The sequence below is a fragment of the Panthera pardus genome, unplaced genomic scaffold, assembly GCF_024362965.1.
Source record: "Panthera pardus isolate Hobbes unplaced genomic scaffold, ASM2436296v1 HiC_scaffold_20, whole genome shotgun sequence".
Taxonomy (NCBI): Eukaryota; Metazoa; Chordata; class Mammalia; order Carnivora; family Felidae; genus Panthera; species Panthera pardus.
Genome location: NW_026526766.1, coordinates 49,983,470 through 50,003,043, shown reverse-complemented (window position 1 = coordinate 50,003,043; position 19,574 = coordinate 49,983,470). Strand labels below are relative to the sequence as shown.

Here is a 19,574-nt window from a genome sequence, read left to right as displayed (position 1 = left end):
AAATTTTTCAAGAGTAATTAAGAAACACAAAGATTAAGCAACGCACTTTATTTGCTACGCTAAAAAAGTCAAAGATGACTTTAAGAAATTATTCTTCTAGTCAATCTTTTGCTAAGGAAGTCTAGTTTTTTTTAATCACGTGTTCACTAGGTACAAAGGTTAAAACATAAGTGAAATGCAATCATATGACATACTTTTTTTTAATGGTGTAGAAGAAACAGTAGACTCCTTAGCACACGACTCTCAGAGACAAAAGAAAAAAGTAAAGGTAAGATCCTATATATTTATAGGTTTGGTGGTTGCTGGTGAATTAAAAAAAACATATTTAGATTTGTTAAGTCTGTACAAAAATCTTTAATAAGTGATGAAAGAGAAAATATGATTATATCTTCACATGATCTACTTTAGAAATATACACCTGGGACATGGCCAAAAAACTTTCTCGAATAAAGTTATAATGCAATGCAAACTAATTTTTCTTTTTTGGAGGGAAAAAGGTTGCATCTAGCTAATCAAATATATAAGATCTTTTTATTTTGAAATATGTTAATCACAGAACATTCTGAAAAATGACATTAACTTAAAACAAATTTAAAAGATGAAAAAAAAAAAAAAAACAACTGGCCGCTAATTGGTAATTGCTGAAACTAGGTGTGACTATTCTCCTTGCTCAGAGGTTTTCTCTTGAAATTTTCCATTATAAAAATGTTTAAGTTTGCAAAAAAAAATCTATAAAATGGTTGACTACAAAAGTGAAGTTAATCGTGAACTGTTAATATCTTCAAACACATCAAATTCTGGCGTAACTAAAATATTTAATGGCAAACCTATATATACATTTTATTTAACAAAACCAACATAATTGCAGCATCTTTTTATTTCATGGTATGAAAGTCATAGGAAGTAAATAACCAAAAACTCCCAAGAAACTTATACTTGAAAATGCACTAAGGGGAACACTATTCTTTACCTATTATTTACTTTTGTGTAAAGCTTTTTTTTCCTGTAAGGTAGGCTGTAAGCTAAGTCAAAAGGCACTTTATTTTGTAAATTAAAAGAAACTGCTATTCCATTTGTTCTTTATTTTTTTATCACTAAATTCAAACCCAAGTATCATTTCAAAATAAATTTCAAATTGAGAAAAAATTCCAATGGGAGGAAAAAGGCAGTAATAGATATCTTCTTTTTACACCAATGTTTTAAATGGGGTAAAGTGACTCAAGGATAATCTGTATTACCTATCTACTGGCTAGCTATTCCACCCACCTGATTTCTTTAAGATAGCCAATAATGCTAGCAAATGTTTTTGTCTAGGGACTTCTCTACTCAGGTTGTGATGGTCAACATCCACTCCCTCTTTTATTTATTAAAAAAATTTTTTTTAATATTTATTTTTGAGAGAGACAGAGTACAAGCAGGGGAGGGGCAGAGAGAAAGGGAGGCACAGAATCTGCAGGTTTCAGGCTCTGAGCTGTCAGCACAGAGCCCGACGATGAGGAGCTCAAACCCACGAACTGCAAGATCATGACCTGAGCTGAAGTCGGACACTTAACCGACTGCGCCATCCAGGTGCCCCCACCCCCTCTTTTAATCTTTCCCCTTCCAAAAGACACACACAATATATGAAAAGCCCCACAGACTGTGTAGTCCAATCAATGCATTTCATAGCTTTAGACCTAACAATGCTTGAGATTTGCTGAACACTTTCTTATACAGAATCTACCTTAAGCTCTGCATATATATTGCTCCTAACTCTGAAATTTATCAAAAAATGGGGAAAAATACTTTTCTAATTTTATCACCTTTAGCACACTAGAGAAAGCAATTATTAGTATTAAATAGAGGATAAAGATCCACATTGGTTTATAGTCCTGCCTGATCTCTCCATTACATACTTTTAGCTGCTTCTTTTCCACATAATTTCTTAGAATCAGCTCATTTTTTTTGTAGCCTATTTGCTTCCTTTAATGATCCCTATCCTACTTATTTCTGAAAAAAAATAGGACTTTTCCTTACTCACCACTACCTTACCTACATTTGCACCCTCACTAAGAACTTTGCTACCCCACTGATAAATACTGACACAAGCCATTGACAAGGCTGTACACATGTTCCTAGAGGTTGTTAAACAGGGATAAAGTACCTTTTATGTATGAATTAGGGATCCCCTTTTGTGGACAATGTTCTGGAATAAGAGCTTGAACACATTTCTGATTTTAAAAGAATCAGATTCTAAATCTGATTCTAAAAGAATCTGATTCTGAGTCTACATCCAGTTTGTGCAATCTAGGACAGCAGTGGCTTTTTCTAATAAATTTAACTATGGTAAAGGAGAAATAAAAGAGATATAAGTATAAACAAATCAACATACTGAAGGTAATGAGAAAGTGAACTAAAATAGACCAAAACTGAAATAACAGTAAATTCCTCATTGCTAATGAGGCAACAACAGATTTTATAACTTGAAATGAGGCTTGCTCATTCTGAATAGTTTTCTACTTCCTGCTCTGATGGAATAAACTTACCCTTTAAAATATTAAGTATCACATTGCAAGAAATGCTATAAGATTTAAAAGACTAAATTTCAGAAAGCCAATAAGGATTATAACAGGATATATTCATATCCTCTTAAATGATCATTTGTTTGCAATATAGTTTTCTAATGCTGACTTTAAGAAAACAGATAAAAACAAGAAACATCAAGGTCATGAATAAAATGACTAAATGGAAAGTAATTATTTAGCATCAAGAGTTTACTCAAATTAATGGCAATTTCCAGTTAAAGATGGCATGTTGGATGTACATGTTAACTTTGACTCCTGACCCAAACCTGACTTAAATGAAAATAAAAAGTAATAAGGACAAAGAGAATGGAAGAGAGTGCAACAGCAATAAAACCAAGAAACTTGAAAGTTAATGGTTAAGTGGAATCTAGGAAAGCAAAGTGTTTCCAAGCCAGTAGTGGGGCAAGCTGAGAAGTTGCTTGAATTATACCATAGAACCCACAAATGACCCAGAAACTGGCAGCGCCAGGTACTGTGGAACTGGAGAAGAAAGGAATAAAACATAGTTAAAATTCTTCCTCCTTGCCTCTGCCCAGCCAAGTAAAGTTCCTCTCCTACATAAGCACAAGACTGAGGTGTTTTTTTCCCTCTGGGGAGAATACAACAAAGGGAATCTGGGCACTAAGCACAAGCGAATGCAGGAATGTTGGGCCAAAAACGGGGAGTAAGTTAAAGTTTACATACTAATTACTGAGATAAACCCCCCTTTTTCACCACTCAGCTCTCAGCTCACTACCTGGCCTTATCTGTTCAGACAGTTGAAAATCATTTTGGGAAAGCCAACCAGTCCAAGAGAAAAACAAAACAAAACAAAACAAAAAAACTAAGGATAATAACATTTAGGGATTCCCAAGAAAAAGTCCAGCAATTTCATTCTAAGTAAGGCCTAAGGAGAGACTTCTTTAAGAAGATGGAACATTAAATATCTAATAAGTATAAACTATTTAGCAATATGTTAGGGGAGAGTTTAGGTATCAATTCATAAAAAAAATAAAAAAGAAAACTAAGCACATGAAAAATACAGTAATTTAGAGGAAAAAAAAGTGTACAGGAACAGGAAAGTAATCCTGTTACATGGCTCAGCCATTAACAGTATTTATACGTTCATGATAATATAAGCCCTGAATACTCATCTAGCCAAAATTATAAGTAACTATGTTTGGAGAATGAAGAGATAAAAAGCATACATTTGATGGATTGGAGATGAAGGTAGCAAGTGTTTGAAAAAGAGCTGAAGGCTCTCATCTCCTACGGTTTTAAGTCAATGGATTATACCAACAGACAATGCCTAAAATCTAAAAAAAACCAAGAAATAACAATATAAGCATATTAAACATGTACACGTATATATGTATGTAAAACTTTCTTTCACGCACATTATTAAAATTTTAAAATACACAACCAGTTCTATTAAATTTCTTTTCAATCAATTCAGGAACTCATAAACATTCTAAAATATATTCAAATTTCATTTGCCAGGAGCTTTCCAATTTGTTAAGATTAGAGAGCAAGGAAGAGTTCAGGGACATGTACTTGTTTTACATTTTACATATTTTAAGAAAAAATGGATTTACAAGGAGAAAAAAGGAAATCAAAATGTCCTCAATCATCTCTAAAGTTCTAGTATCCTACTGAGATGGAAATACTCTCTTTTCTATCAGGCTTGCGATATGAAAACTACATGCATCACAATCTTGTTTTGGCCCCTCTCCAGGCTATTGTTATCAGACGACAGCCAGTCTTCTAGAACAGTAAGTTTTTACAACCAATATTTTCAAAGGCATACTTTGTGTACATTTAGTAAAATATCCCAAGACAATAAAAGAAAAAAAATCCAAGCTATCATAACCAAATGTTTAGCTGTCTATATTCAAAATCTGTGATATGTAAGCTGGATTCTAATTTGACAAAAGCAGTCTATAAATTTTTTTTTATAAATTGAAAACACATGCTTTTTATTTATTTTTTTATTTTAGACAGAGAGCACATGTTCGAGTGGTGGAAAGGGGCAGATGGGGGGCGGGGGGAGAGAGAGAGAGGAGAGAGAGAAAGAGAAACAAGTAGGCTCAATGCTCAGCCACGGAGCCAAACGCAGGACTTGATCCCACAACCCTGGGATCATGACCTGAGTCGAAATCAAGAGTCGGACACAAATGACTGAGCCACCCAGGTGCCCCCATTTTTTTTTTTAACTTAGTTCTTTAAAAGTTTTCACTATAAAATGTGAGATTAGTTTCAGGACATAAACACCACTGTCTTGTTTTAAGTAATCTCTACTCCCAAAGTGGGGCTCAAACTCAGGGCCTGAAGATTAAGAGTCACATGCTCTACCAACTGAACCAGCCAGGCACCCCCAAACACTACTTTTTAAAATGTAGGAAAATTTTTTTTAAAAAAATCATATATTTATGAGGAAAATTATTGTTGTTACATTATTGTTTTTAGGGAGATACTTCAATTGCAAAAATAGTCAAAATAAGAACTATTTTTTTGGCTCTATACCCAAATAAGGAAAGCACTTCTTCATGCTTCCTGGCTCTTAAATTCAATACATGGTTCAATTTCTGTTATAAAATAAATATTTTCTGGGGGCACCTGGCTGGCTCAGTCAGTAGGACATGATTCTTGATCTTGGGATCATGAGTTCAAGCCCCATGCTGGGTACAGATATTACTTAAAAAAATTAATAAAGTATGTATTTTCATTTTTTTTGAGAGAGCACATAAGCAGGGAAGGGACAGAGAGCAAGGAAGAGAGAGAATGTTAAGCAGGTTCCATGCCCAGTGCAGAGCCCGGGACGCAGCTCGACCTGAGCCAGAGTTGAGTTGGACGTTTAACTAAGCCACCCTGGTGCCCCAATAAATATTTTCTTTTAAAACACAAAACTTTGAGCTGTTAATTCTATAGATTTATATCTTGAGTAATATTTCTGAATGATTTAATGATTTAATAGCCCTAGTGTTGGTAGCTCTGATTTTTAAAAACAACAAATTTTAAATTTCATTATAAATCTGCACAAATGAAGTACTAAATAGGAGAATTATTATTTGCCATGTATTTCCACATACATAAATGGAATTACACCCATATTCTTTCTTTCTGTAATAACACAAAGTATATATGGTAAACTAGAAGATCTTTGCTCGATTACATGTATCAGAATTTCCTTAATCTTCAGTATTTCATCCCGATAAAGAAATAAAAGTATTTTCTTTACCTTTTTTACACTGTAACATCAAATATCAGAGAGGAAATATTCCCTAAAACTATTTTATCCTAAATATCTAATTACCTGGATATGAAAATTTGGGAAATTCTGTTAATATTTTTCCTAATTAATTTCTGATTTTTTCTTTTTTAGGAAGTCAAATATAATTTCACTGAAATGAATTATTCGTTGATTCCAGTGGATATCAATAAAAACATTACTATACTTGATCTCAGTTATAACCAAATTTCTCTGAATGTTACAGACATAAGGGTTCTACAGACCTATTTTTTACTCACTGAACTCTATTTGATTGAGAACAATATCATTATGTTATATAATAACAGCTTTGGTAACCTCTCCAACCTAGAAATTTTAAATATGTGTACAAACTCCATCCACATAATTCAACAGGATGCGTTCATAGGCTTAAATAAACTAAAACAGTTACATCTCTGTCAAAACAAAATATTTCAACTGAATCCTGATATATTTGTGCCTCTAAAAAACCTAATACTTCTGAATCTGCAAGGTAATTTGATAAGCTATTTTGATGTACCACAAATGTTTCATCTGGAATCAATAATTTTATATGGAAATCCATGGAACTGCTCTTGTAGTCTACTGAATTTGCAGAAATGGTTGAACACCTCAAATGTGACACTAGGTAAGCTAACATAATTTAATCAAAACCAAAATGTGATTGATTTTTTATTGTTCCACCCCAGGAAAGTCTCTCACTTCATGTTTTAAAGAAAAAGAAACTATTCCTGTTTAAGGGAAGCAGGAAGAAACACTGAAAAGTAATTGCTGAATAGATGTTCTTCCTCTGCCTTTCAGGAAAAAAAAAAATTTTTTTTAAATGTTCTATATATGTGAAATGATACTATCACTTCATGTATTACGTTTGCAGTGTGAATACATAGGAGTAATTTTTTTTAGGTATTTCCTTTTCTTAGGATATCCTGCCAGAGAGTAGATAAAAACAGGTGCCCTATTTGCTTAACTGTAAACCATGCTCTGCCTGTGATCAATTTTCACCACAATCTTAATCATACCATCTTTACTTTAATACATAAACTAAACAATAAACATATTACACTTGAACTATATTCATAAAATAACTTAATAAACAAGAATATGAATCTTTCCCTTATAGTGTTGCTAGGCAAATACAAGAGTTTCTTTCATATATCTTTAATGACAACAGGTCATTACCAAAAATTCTAGGTAAAAATAATTATAAAATGTTAGCTATAAAAATTTATTAATATTATTAATCCTATTTTCCGTAACAAATCTTAATTCTGATTTACCAGAAAATGAGAACATCACCACATGTGCCTACCCAGATATCCTGAAACGCTATAGTATCAAAACAGTACCATACAATGCTGAGTGCTACTCAAAATTTTCTCCACCTATAAATGAAGATCTTTATAACCACTCTCAGTCCATTAACAATTCAACATTTAACAGCTCTTTGAACAACTTAAAAAATTCAGGTAATGTACTGGTCTTAAATATTAATATTGGGGCAGTAGACTAAATAAACTGAATTTTAAATTTCTGGAAACAATGTAAAAGAACAATTCCTCATTTAAACAAAAGATTTACAAAATACTAGGCTTCCAAACCAGGTTCTGCCAGTTACCATCCAATGCCATAATGCAACTTATTTAACTTCTCTGAGCCTTACTTTTGACTGGTTAAGTAACAATTCTCAACAGGTATAAATCAATAATGTTTTAAGGTGAATTGATAAACAGTATCTGCAAAGATAGGTAGCTATTTTGAAAAAAAGGTATTTTCTCACCACACTATGAAATATCTTAATTTATTGTAGTCTTAGTAACTTTTGTTTAAAGAAAATTAGAATGTGTGTTTATTTCTAATACCAATACTATGGAGTTATTAGGACATGTAATTATGGTTATTTTATTTTTGTCAATTTAACAAAATCTCTTTCTCTCTCTTTCTCGGTATTCCCATTAAGAACATAAACTTCTTGGAAAAAGCTGGGCTTTTCTTCTCGGTGTGGTAGTCACTGTACTGATGACTTCATTCCTCATTTTTATTGCTATCAAATGCCCAATATGGTATAATTTTCTGCTTAGTTACAATCATCATCGCCTGGAAGAGCATGAAGCAGAAACCTATGAAGACGGTTTTACTGGAAATTCAAGTTCTCTTTCACAGGCCTCACATACAAACTCTGAAGAAACTACAGTAATATTTGAACAACTACATTCATTTGTAATAGACGATGATGGGTTTATTGAAGACAAATATATAGATACTCATGAATTACGTGAAGAAAATTAATTCTCTTCAATGTTTGATTCTTTAAAAATGTTATTGGCTCACTCACAGTTTAGACATAGATAGAGATTAGGCATGTGACATACCAAACTGTGGCTAGTAGTACTTTCATATTAATTACAACACATGAATATCATAAAATCATGTTTTTCTCATTGGTACTGAGCAAGTATGTGCAAATATAGTAAACAACATTATCCGGTAGCTAACAGTTACAACAGAAGCATTACTTTTCTCAGCAGTATTCAGGAGACCATACATCCTAATAAGAAAAAGACCTAAAGTAAATTATTCATTAATTAAAATGAATTGATTCTCATATTAGCCCAGATATTTGATTCACTACATATTAAATTATATTAACATTTATTGACTGGAGTAAGTGAAAAATAAAGGTTTTGGATATGAGAAGTCAAAGTGAAGAAGCTTAAATATACAATGGACTAAGATTGATTTTATGCTCATAGGATGAATTCATGGAATTGGAAAATATTTTTTCAATGCTTCCAGAATTAGCACAATAAATTTCCTGAAAATTTAGTACTAACTTAAAGCCCAGGCACAATGTCCAAGCACAATCCCTAACAAGTTACTACTGATTTCCAAAAAAAAAAAAAAAAAAAAAAGTACTGATTTTTGTCTATAAAGAAAGACCATCACCATAATGCATGATTGTCACAACTGAACAGTATGGTGGCTTCCAAAGTGGCTATCACAAGTATCTGTGAATCCTGTTTTTAAAAATCTATTTTTTTTCCCTCTCTTAGGAGAACTCTATTCAAATGAATTTGGCTGGACGTGAGAAATTTCTGATGGTCCAGGCACAGCTGGTTGGGATCCTGTAGATGGAGCAATGTTTCCCAAATTGTTTTACAGAATATTAATTTCCAGAAAAATGCCCAGAAATATTTATAAGGGGGAAAAAAGGTACATGGTCAAATTACTACAGAATTCCTATAGGAAATACTGAGTTTAAACAAAGTGAAACAAGATTCTTTGTCATATGACTTATTTGAAACTCTACTAAGCTAAAATACTCTGCTCTTCAAGAACCAAGTTTTAAGAATTTTCCAAACTTAACTTGACAACAAAACCCTTTATTTGAAGTATGCCCATAAAGAGTTCATAGCACATTAATGGTCCAAAAAATGTAGTTTGGACAACAATGGCCTTAAACTATTATAGGAAGGGTCTGAAGTTAATTATTTACTAATTCTTATTATTTACTAATTCAGTTGGCTGCAATCATAATTTAATAACTTAATGCAAACAGTGGCATTAAAAGCTGTAAAAAACAATCCATCATTTTTACCTTCCATATGGGTGGAAATTAAGTGTATTTATCTATATCTTTTAGAGAAAAGAACATCTCTAAAACACTAAAATAAAATACATTTATAGATGAAATAATACAGTATCTTTAGAACTTCATCGTAATACAGGGAAGGCAGCAGTGAGTGCCTAGAGGTCTGTATGGAGCAGGAATGGATATGAGCTGATGGAGCTGGGAGATGGGAACATAAGCGTATAATACACTGTTTTATTTTTGTGTCATTTCTCAAAATGCCTATGCACCTAATAGTTTCTTAGAAAAAAGAAACTAAAGATAATGTAGATATATGTTATATTCTGCAGAATAGCCATTATATCAATAGTAAATTCAGCTCAAATGTCTAATGAGGAAAATAAAAACTGTAAAGGATGATATATATATGCCCTGTCAAATAGAACTCACTTATTTATAATGCATATTTGTCTGTGTTTATAAAAACATGTTTTCAATAAAGGACATAAATGTTTTACATGTAAAATTTCCTACTAGATAATATCATTTATACTTTATTGTTTTAAATCTCAATTATAAGAGATAATTATGGAAACAAAATGCATCTTTTTTTTTTTAATTTTTTTAAATTTACATCCAAATTAGTTAGCATATAGTGTAACAATGATTTCAGGAATAGATTCTTAGTGCCCCTTACCCCCATCCCCCCTCCCACAACCCCTCCAGTAACCCTCAGTTTGTTCTCCATATTTATGAGTCTCTTCTGTTTTGTCCCCCTTCCCGTTTTTATATTATTTTTGTTTCCCTTCCCTTATGTTCATCTGTTTTGTCTCTTAAATTCCTCATATGAGTGAAGTCATGGTATTTGTCTTTCTCTGACTAATTTCACTTAGCATAATACCCTCCAGTTCCATCCACGTAGTTGCAAATGGCAAGATTTCATTCTTTTTGATTGCCAAGTAATACTCCATTGTATATACATACCACATCTTCTTTATCCATTCATCCATCAATGGACATTTGGGCTCTTTCCAAACTTTAGCTATTGTTGATAGTGCTGCTATACACATGGGGGTGCATGTGTCCCTTCGAAACAGCACACCTGTATCCCGTGGATCAATTACTGGGTCATAGGGTAGTTCTATTTTTAGTTTTTTGAGGAAACTCCATACTGTTTTCCAGAGTGGCTGCACCAGGTTGCATTCCCAAAAATGCACCTTTTTCTAAAAAGGTATTATTTTACCAAAATATCATTTCCTAAGAGCCAAATATTAATACTGAAAAAAATGTAGTAAAATGAAATGCTACATGAGCAAACTACATCTATTCTCTTAAAACTCTTATAATTGAATATTGGCATGCAAAACTAATTTTTTTTTTTTTTTTTGGCATGTGAAACTAAATTAAAACCAAGTTTCTTGGGGCGCCTGGGTGGCTCAGTCGGTTAAGCGTCCGACTTCGGCTCAGGTCACGATCTCGAGGTCTGTGAGTTCGAGCCCCGCGTCAGGCTCTGGGCTGATGGCTCAGAGCCTGGAGCCTGTTTCCGATTCTGTGTCTCCCTCTCTCTCTGCCCCTCCCCCGTTCATGCTCTGTCTCTCTCTGTCTCAAAAATAAATAAACGTTAAAAAAAAAATTTTTAAAAAAAAAATAAAAAAAAACAAAAAAAACAAAAAAACCAAGTTTCTTAATGCTGTAGTAATATATTAAGGCTGCATAATATAACTAACTTATTATGAATAGGTGTTACATAATAAACCAGATGGTTTAGTCACCACACTAAATCACTAAATGGTAGTACTATAAAAGAGAATGAAAAAAAGTTTTTAGACTTGCCTTCTCAAGGTATGAAATTACTTGTTCCCTTTGAATGTGGTCAAGATACAGCCTTGTGTTACTGAGATGTTGACCATCTGATTAACACATTAAGTAAGTCTATCCCTCTGCATATAAAAGTAAACTTATTGAAGGTAACTTTTGTTCTTAATTTAATTTTCTGCTTAAAAGGGTCAGGAGAACCAATTTCACTCAGCCTCAATTACAAACTGCCGATATTAAGTTTGAAAGTTCTCACATTTCAGGACAAACTACCATATTTTAAGAACTTTTTCCTCAACTAAATGAACCTAATAGACATAAAGCCTATGGCATTCTTAAATTTATAATCTGTCAGTTATCTTTCTGGATGAAATATCTATAAAACATGTACATAGAATATATACAAATCTGACTTGAATATTATACAACTGCAGATAAATGAGGAAATGAGGACCTAAATGTTCTAGACTCTAAAGGTTCTAAACTCTATAAAAAACACTTTATATAGTTTTTTTTACCAAAGTCCGTTATAAAATATAAATGGACTACAGTTTATTATTTATTCCTTAGGTACCTAGGAGAGTATTTTATGTATGGTAATTGATAAATACTTGCTAAATGGTTTAAAACCAGAACAAAAACAACAGTAAAAAAGAAAATTTTCTAGTAACAACCTGGTCACCATAAATATGGAATTTGCTTTGTAAATGGGAAGGGACTTCCAGGATTTGTAATTTCTAAGGCACACTTTATAACAGCATCAAACGATAGATGAGGAAAAAGAGATTCCTTTGTTTTTAATCAACAGAAAAATTATATTTATCTTCCAAATGTTTTAAAATTACCTGTAAACATCCTATTCTTTATCAAATATTTACTCTACATGCATAAGTAATAGGACAGTATATGTGGTGTTACAGAATTTCAGTAATTATGGTTACTTATTATCCTCGCTCTCAAAGAGATTAATACTGATAAAATTCTGAGACAAAATATGTATGGGGTGTGTGTATAATAGCTTATCTTTTTATGTTTGCATTGCCTTAAATAGTATTTAATTAAGGCTAAAAATCAATGAAGAATAATTATGTTAACTGCTGTTATCTGAATATTTATGTCACTCCAAAATTTGTGTTGAAATCCTAACCCCCAAAGGTATTAGTAGGTGCAGTCTTTGGGTACTGACTAGGTAATGAGGCTGAAGCACTCATGAATAGGATCAGCACGCTTATATTTTATAAGATCCCACAGACCCCCTCTACCATGGGAGGATACAGCAAGAAAATGCCTGGTATGAACCATGAAGAGGGCCTTCACCAGAATGGGACCATGCTGGTGCCTTGAGCTTGGTCTTCTCAGCCTCTAGAACTGTGAGCAACAAATTCTGGTTGTTTATAAAATACAAAGTTTATGGTATTTTGTTATAGCATCCCAAACGGACTAAGATAACCACATCACATCTACATCTTTGTAGACATTGCTGTCACTGCCACATGTTCTTTAAACATGTTATATATAAAGATCCATATATACATATATATATGCATTAATATAACTATTAATTATAAACTAATAATTGAAAAATGAAATAATATAAATAGCTCACTAATAATGTCCCTTTTATTAGGCTGGGACTTAAATATCATAATTCAAAATAGTTAAAAAGCTCAGGTTAAAATTACAAGTGGTAGGGGCACCTGGGTGCTCAGTTGGTTGAACATCTGACTCTTGATTTTGGCTCAGGTCGTGCTCTCGCAGTTCCTGAGACCAAGCCTGAGTGAGGCTCTGCGCTGACACAGCAGAGCCTGCTTGGGATTCTCCCTCTCTCTCTCTCTCTCTCTCTCTCTCTCTCTGCCCCTCCCCTGTTCATGTCCTCTTTCAAAATAAATAAACCTTAAAAAAATTAAAAATAAAATAAAATTAATAAAATTAAAAGTGGCAGAGATGGAGATGTTCTCATCCATCTTAAAGTACTTAAAACAGAAATTTTATTTATCTAATCTATGTAGTTATTTTATTTATACAGGATTTGGCTTCTTAGTGGTAAATGAAGGTAACAAATGTATAAACAACAAAATTTGTTTTGCAAATATTCAAATTTTTAAAATAAAAAAATGTAACAGAGGAAAACGAGAAAATTTATCAGGAAATAAAGGACTCCAAAGTTAAATTGCCTAATACAGTGCACTTGTAAATGTTTGATTTCTACATGGATTGTACTTACGCTTGTCTTTCAGTAAATATGATATCCATACTTTGTGTTTCTCGATCATTTTGAGCTTTAAGCTGAATAAAGAGTTAACACAGAAGTTAGTGATAAAAATTACCATTCAACTGAGCTACTTCTTTAAAAGGTATGCTGGTCATAAACAACTTGAGAGATTATCATAATCCTAACGCCACTGTCAAAGTTAAAAAAAAAAAAAATACGGTACTTATTTCACTGAACGAACTACAACCCTGGAAAAGGAAGTCTTTTTCACAGGCATTGTAATCTCAAACCAAAAATATTCACTGTTCTTTAGTGATCTATCAAATAATCCAATGTAAACTTAATTTATGTAAACAGAATCTATTATTTATTGGCTGTTCAACAGTTGATTAGTAATATGCTGAATTAAGGGCCAACGCAAGTTTTATTCTTAAATTATTCAGAATTTTACCCTGAGTACTCCTATGTGACTCTACCTGTGCATATTCAGCCTAGAATTTTGACCTATCCCAAACAACTGACAAAACACATAAAGAGGTTTTCACATTTTACATTTGTCATGAAAAATATACTTTTAGTGGCGCCCAGCTGGCTTAGTGGGTAGAGTGCATGACTCTTCATCTTGGGGTTTTGAGTTCAAGGCCAACACTGGGTGCAGAGATTACTCAAAAATAGAATCCTATATATATAGGATTATATAAATATAGATTTATATAAATCTATATAAATATAAATATATCTATCTATCTATATATTTAAGTTGGGAATTTTCCTGTGTTCTAAAGTTAAGACTAATTTCACAAAATTATCATGTTTTTAGAACTCTAATTTAGAAAGTCATTTCATAAATTCTATGCTTTCACAGAATAGTCTGACTGTATAAGCTCTAAGCCATATTATAAACTATATAAAAGTTATATAAAGAAATTATAAGTTATATAAACTATAAGCTATATGTAAGTTAGTTTCTCCTAAATGTTTGTAATCAAAATAAGTTAGCTTCTATCTTTTTGTCGTCTACCAAAGAATCTAAGAACACTGAACACAAAGTATCATTTATCAATCAAAAAGTAGTATTGTCTGGCATCATATAACTATTCACTTTTCTCTCTTTCTTATAAAACTTTGTAAAAGTGCAACTGTATTTCCAGTGAGTAGTCAGTTCCTTTTGTGCAAATACTGAAACAAAAGTATTGCAAACTAATTTATATGTAAGGAAATACAGACAAGACTCCCTAACTAATGCTGTGTGTGAGACCAGTTCAAACATGGCCTTGTAGAAAGATACTAAAGCATCTACTAGGGAGATATGACCAATAGGAAGAAATTTAAAAAGAGCAACTAAGGGGCCACTGGCTGGCTCAGTTGGCAAAGCATGCAACTCTTGACCTTGGTGTTGTGAGTTGGACCCCACATTGGGTATCGAGATTACTTTAAAATCTTTAATGGAAAAAAATGCAACTAAGGGAAGTCAACTATAATAGAAATATTTAAGATCAAAGTAATACCTATCTATAAAGTGTGTAAGGTTTTATCAAACTATTTCTAGATATAAATGCTTTGTTTTGGGTGATATGATCTATGTAAATCTATTACTTATACTTTTAAATTTTCTTACCATGTTGTAATCATTCATTACTTCTTCCATTTCAGTATTGGTATTAAGTTTATCTACCAACTAAAAACAAAGATACAAAAATAAAACATTGTTAGTCTTCATAAATTTTCTCTATAATTCATAAATAGGTATTCAATCTTAAAATAAGTAGTCATTTAATTATTACTTCTAAATATTTTATATTTTTAATTTTATTATTATTTTTAATTTTATTTAAATCCAAGCCAGTTAACATATAGTGTAGTAATGGTTTCAGGAGAAGAATTTAGTGATTCATCACTTAAATATAATACCCAGTGCTCATCCCAAAAAGTGCCTCCTAATGCTCATCACCCATTTAGTCCATCCCTCCAGCCAACACCCTTCCAACAACCCTCAGTTTGTTCTCTGTATTTAAGAGTTTCTTATGACTTGCCTCCCTCTCTGTTTTTATCTTATTTTTTTTCCTTCCTTTCCCCTACGTTCTAACTATTGTTTCTTAAATCCTACATATGAATGAAATCATATGATATTTATCTTTCTCTGACTGAATTATGTCGCTTAGCATAATACACTCTAGTTCTATCTATGTTGTTGCAAATGGCATGATTTCATTCTTTTTAAAAAAAATTTTTTTAATGTTTTATTTTATTTTTGAGAGAGAGAGAGAGTGTGTGTGAGTGGGCAAGGACAGAGAGAGAGGGAGACGCAGAATCTGAAGCAGGCTCCAGGCTCTGAGCTGTCAGCACAGAGCCCAATGTGGGGCTCGATCTCATGAACTGCGAGATCATGACCTGAGCTGAAGTCCAATGCTTAACTGACTGAGCCACCCAGACACCCCATGATTTCATTCTTTTTGATCTCTGAATAATACTCCATTGTGTATATATAATCACATCTTCTTTATCCATTTGTCAGTCAATGGACATTTTGGCTCTTTCCATAATTTAGCTACTGTTTATAGTGTATTTTATCTTCTAAGATAAAACAAATATTGAGCTACCTAAGTATACACTATGCATTTGGCCAGTCACATTTTTAGGGTGGCAAAGTGAGCTTTGCCTGCTTTGAAAAGATGTTTGACCTTAAAAGGAGTGTCTAAAGAAGACAAAAAGTTTGGGGAATGTCGGTCACTCTCTTTTCCGCAGCAGAGAGCCTATTAACAGATTTACAAATTTATACCAGTGAGAATACAAAATGATTTTCTTGGTCTTCTAAAAATTAAAAACAACAACAAAAAAGCCAACAAGGTAAGGCACAAACACAACACCAGGTAAGCTTCCTTCAAAAAGTTAGGCAATGATAGCAATCGCTAACATATTTGCCTTCCACCAAACATTGTTCTGGACCCATCATATGTATCACTTAATTTTAACAATTACTCTATAAAGTAGATATTACGCATTTTGCAGATAAAGAAATTTATTTTTTTAAGTTTTTTTATGAAATTTACCGTCAAATTAGTTTCCATACAACACCCAGTGCTCATCCCAAAAAACGCCCTCTTCAATACCCATCCCCCCCCCCCCCCCCCCCCCCCCCCGTCAACCCTGTTTGTTCTCAGTTTTTAAGAGTCTCTTATGCTTTGGTTCTCTCCCACTCTAACCTCTTTTTTTTTTTTTCCTTCCCCTCCCCCATGGGTTTCTGTTAAGTTTCTCAGGATCCACATAAGAGTGAAACCATATGGGATCTGTCTTTCTCTGTATGGCTTATTTCACTTAGATCACACTCTCCAGTTCCATCCACATTGCTACAAAGGGCCATATTTCATTCTTTCTCATTGCCACGTAGTACTCCCACTGTGCACATAAACCACAATTTCTTTATTCATTCATCAGTTGATGGACCATTTAGGCTCTTTCCATAATTTGGCTATTGTTGAGAGTGCTGCTATAAACATTGGGGTACAAGTGCCCCTATGCATCAGTACTCCTGTATCCCCTGGGGAAATTCCTAGCAGTGCTACTGCTGGGTCATAGGGTAGGTCTATTTTTAATTTTTTGAGGAAACTCCACACTGCTTTCCAGAGCAGCTACACCAGTTTGCATTCCCACCAACAGTGCAAGAGGGTTCCTGTTTCTCCACATCCTCTCCAGCATCTATAGTCTCCTGATTTGTTCATTTTGGCCACTCTGACTAGCGTGAGGTGATATCTGAGTGTGGTTTTGATTTGTATTTCCCTGATGAGGAGCGACGTTGAGCATCTTTTCATGTGCCTGTTGGCCTTCCAGATGTCTTCTTTACAGAAGTGTCTATTCATGTTTTCTGCCCATTTCTTCACTGGATTATTTGTTTTTTCGGGTGTGGAGTTTGGTGAGCTCTTTATAGATTTTGGATACTAGGCCCTTTGTCTGATATGTCATTTGCAAATATCTTTTCCCATTCCGTTGGTTGCCTTTTAGTTTTGTTGATTGTTTCTTTTGCTGTGCAGAAGCTTTTTATCTGATAAGGTCCCAATAGTTCATTTTTGCTTTTAATTCCCTTGCCTTTGGAGATGTGTCAAGTAAGAAACTGCTATGGCTGAGGTCAGAGAGGTTCTTTCTCCTCTGGGGTTTTGATGGTTTCTGTCTCACATTCAGGTCTGTTATCCATTTTGAGTTTATTTTTGTGATGGTGTGAGAAAGTGGTCTAGTTTCAACCTTCTGCACGTTGCTGTCCAGTTCTCCCAGCACCATTTGTTAAAGAGACCTGTCTTTTTTCCATCGTATATTCTTTCCTGCTTTGTCAAAGATTAGTTGGCCATACGTTGTGGGTCTAGTTCTGGGGTTTCTATTCTATTCCATTGGTCTATGTGTCTGTTTTTGTGCCAATACCATGCTGTCTTGATAAATTACAGCTTTGTAGTAGAGGCTAAAGTCTGGGATTGTGATGCCTCCCTGCTTTGGTCTTCTTCTTGAAAATTACTTTGGAATCCGGGGCCTTTTGTGATTCCATATGAATTTTAGGATTGCTTGTTCTAGCTTCGAGAAGAATGCTGGTGCAATTTTTGATTGGGATTGCATTGAATGTGTAGAAAGCTTTGGGTAGTATTGATATTTTGACAATATTTATTCTTCCAATCAATGAGCATGGTATGTTTTTCCATGTCTTTATATCTTCTTCAATTTCCTTCATAAGCTTTCTATAGTTTTTCAGCATACAGATCTTTTACAATCTTTGGTCAGGTTTATTCCTAGGTATTTTATGCTTCTTGGTGCAATTGTGAATGGGATCAGTTTCTTTATTTCTCTTTCTGTTGCTTCATTATTAGTGTATAAGAATGCAACTGATTTCTGTACATTGATTTTGTATCCTGTGACTTTGCTGAATTCATGTATCAGTTCTAGCAGACTTTTGGTGGAGTCTATCGGATTTTCGATGTATAATATCGTGTCATCTGCAAAAGTGAAAGCTTAACTTCATCTTTGCCAATTTTGATTCCTTTGATGTCCTTTTGTCGCCTGATTGCTGATGAGAACTTCCAACCCTATGTTAAACAACAGCGGTGAAGAGTGGACATCCCTGTCGTGTTCCTGATCTCAGGGAAAAAGCTCTCAGTTTTTCCCCATTGAGGATGATGTTAGCTGTGGGCTTTTTATAAATGGCTTTTATGATGTTTAAGTATGTTCCTTCTTATACCGACTTTCTTGAAAGTTTTTATTAAGAAAGGATGCTGAATTTTGTCAAATGCTTTTTCTGCATCGATTGACACGATCATATGGTTATCTTTTCTTTTATTAATGTGATGTATCACGTGATTGACTTGTGAATGTTGAACTAGCCCTGCATCCCAGGAATGAATCCCACTTGATCATGGTGAATAATTCTTTTTATATGCTGTTGAATTCAATTTGCTAGTATCTTATTGAGAGTTTTTGCATCCATATTCATCAGGGATATTGGCCTGTAGTTCTCTTTTTTTACTGGGGTCTCTGGTCTGGTTTAGGAATCAAAGTAAATACTAGCTTCATAGAATGAGTCTGGAAGTTTTCCTTCCCTTTCTGTTTTTTGGATAGCTTGAGAAGAATAGGTATTATCTCTGCTTTAAACGTCTGGTAGAACTCCCCTGGGAAGCCATCTGGTCCTGGACTCTTATTTGTTGGGAGATTTTTTGATAACGATTCAATTCTTTCACTGATTATGGGTCTGTTCTGTTCAAGCTTTCTATTTCCTCCTGATGAGTTTTTGGAAGTGTGTAGGTGTTTAGGAATTTGTCCATTTCTTCCAGGTTGTCCAATTTGTTGGCATATAATTTTTCATAGTATTCCCTGATAGTTGCTTGTAATTCTGAGGGATTGGTTGTAATAATTCCATTTTCATTCACGATTTTATCTATTTGGGTCATCTCCCTTTTCTTTTTGAGAAGCCTGGCTAGAGGTTTATCAATTTTGTTTATTTTTTCAAAAAACCAACTCTTGGTTTCGTTGATCTGCTCTAAACGGTTTTTTTAGATTCTATATGTGTTATTTCTGCTCTGATCTTTATTATTTCTCTTCTTCTGCTGGGTTTGGGATGTCTTTGCTGCTCTGCTTCTATTTCCTTTAGGTGTGCTGTTAGATTTGTATTTGGGATTTTTCTTGTTTCTTGAGATA

At 33.5% G+C, this 19,574-nt stretch overlaps 2 protein-coding genes across 3 annotated transcripts in view; one reads left to right on the top strand and one right to left on the bottom strand.

Annotated features, from left to right (window-relative positions):
* The window catches only part of IFT74 (intraflagellar transport 74), an 89,004-nt gene that overhangs the window by 48,349 nt on the left and 21,081 nt on the right, over positions 1–19,574 (bottom strand). For both annotated transcript variants that reach the window (XM_019424228.2, XM_053908025.1), the window contains exons 7-8: positions 15,025–15,084; positions 13,419–13,480 (exon numbers count right to left, since the gene is read on the bottom strand). In XM_019424228.2, the coding sequence (XP_019279773.1) occupies positions 13,419–13,480; positions 15,025–15,084 (122 nt within the window). The remainder of the gene's footprint in view (positions 1–13,418; positions 13,481–15,024; positions 15,085–19,574) is intronic.
* On the top strand, positions 172–8,413 carry LRRC19 (leucine rich repeat containing 19). Its single transcript, XM_019424230.2, has 5 exons — positions 172–268; positions 4,226–4,315; positions 5,926–6,439; positions 7,092–7,277; positions 7,769–8,413. Exons 1-5 carry the CDS (start codon positions 176–178, stop codon positions 8,095–8,097), a joined length of 1,212 nt encoding a protein of 403 aa, XP_019279775.2. The 5' UTR covers positions 172–175; the 3' UTR covers positions 8,098–8,413.

Bases quoted from the DNA above. Each gene is read 5' to 3' on its own strand.
- LRRC19 (XM_019424230.2), top strand. From the start codon at position 176: ATGCAATCATATGACATACTTTTTTTTAATGGTGTAGAAGAAACAGTA. The intron at 6,440-7,091 runs GTAAGCTAACAT...CTGATTTACCAG, and splicing joins CACCTCAAATGTGACACTAG to AAAATGAGAACATCACCACA. The intron at 7,278-7,768 runs GTAATGTACTGG...ATTCCCATTAAG, and splicing joins GAACAACTTAAAAAATTCAG to AACATAAACTTCTTGGAAAA.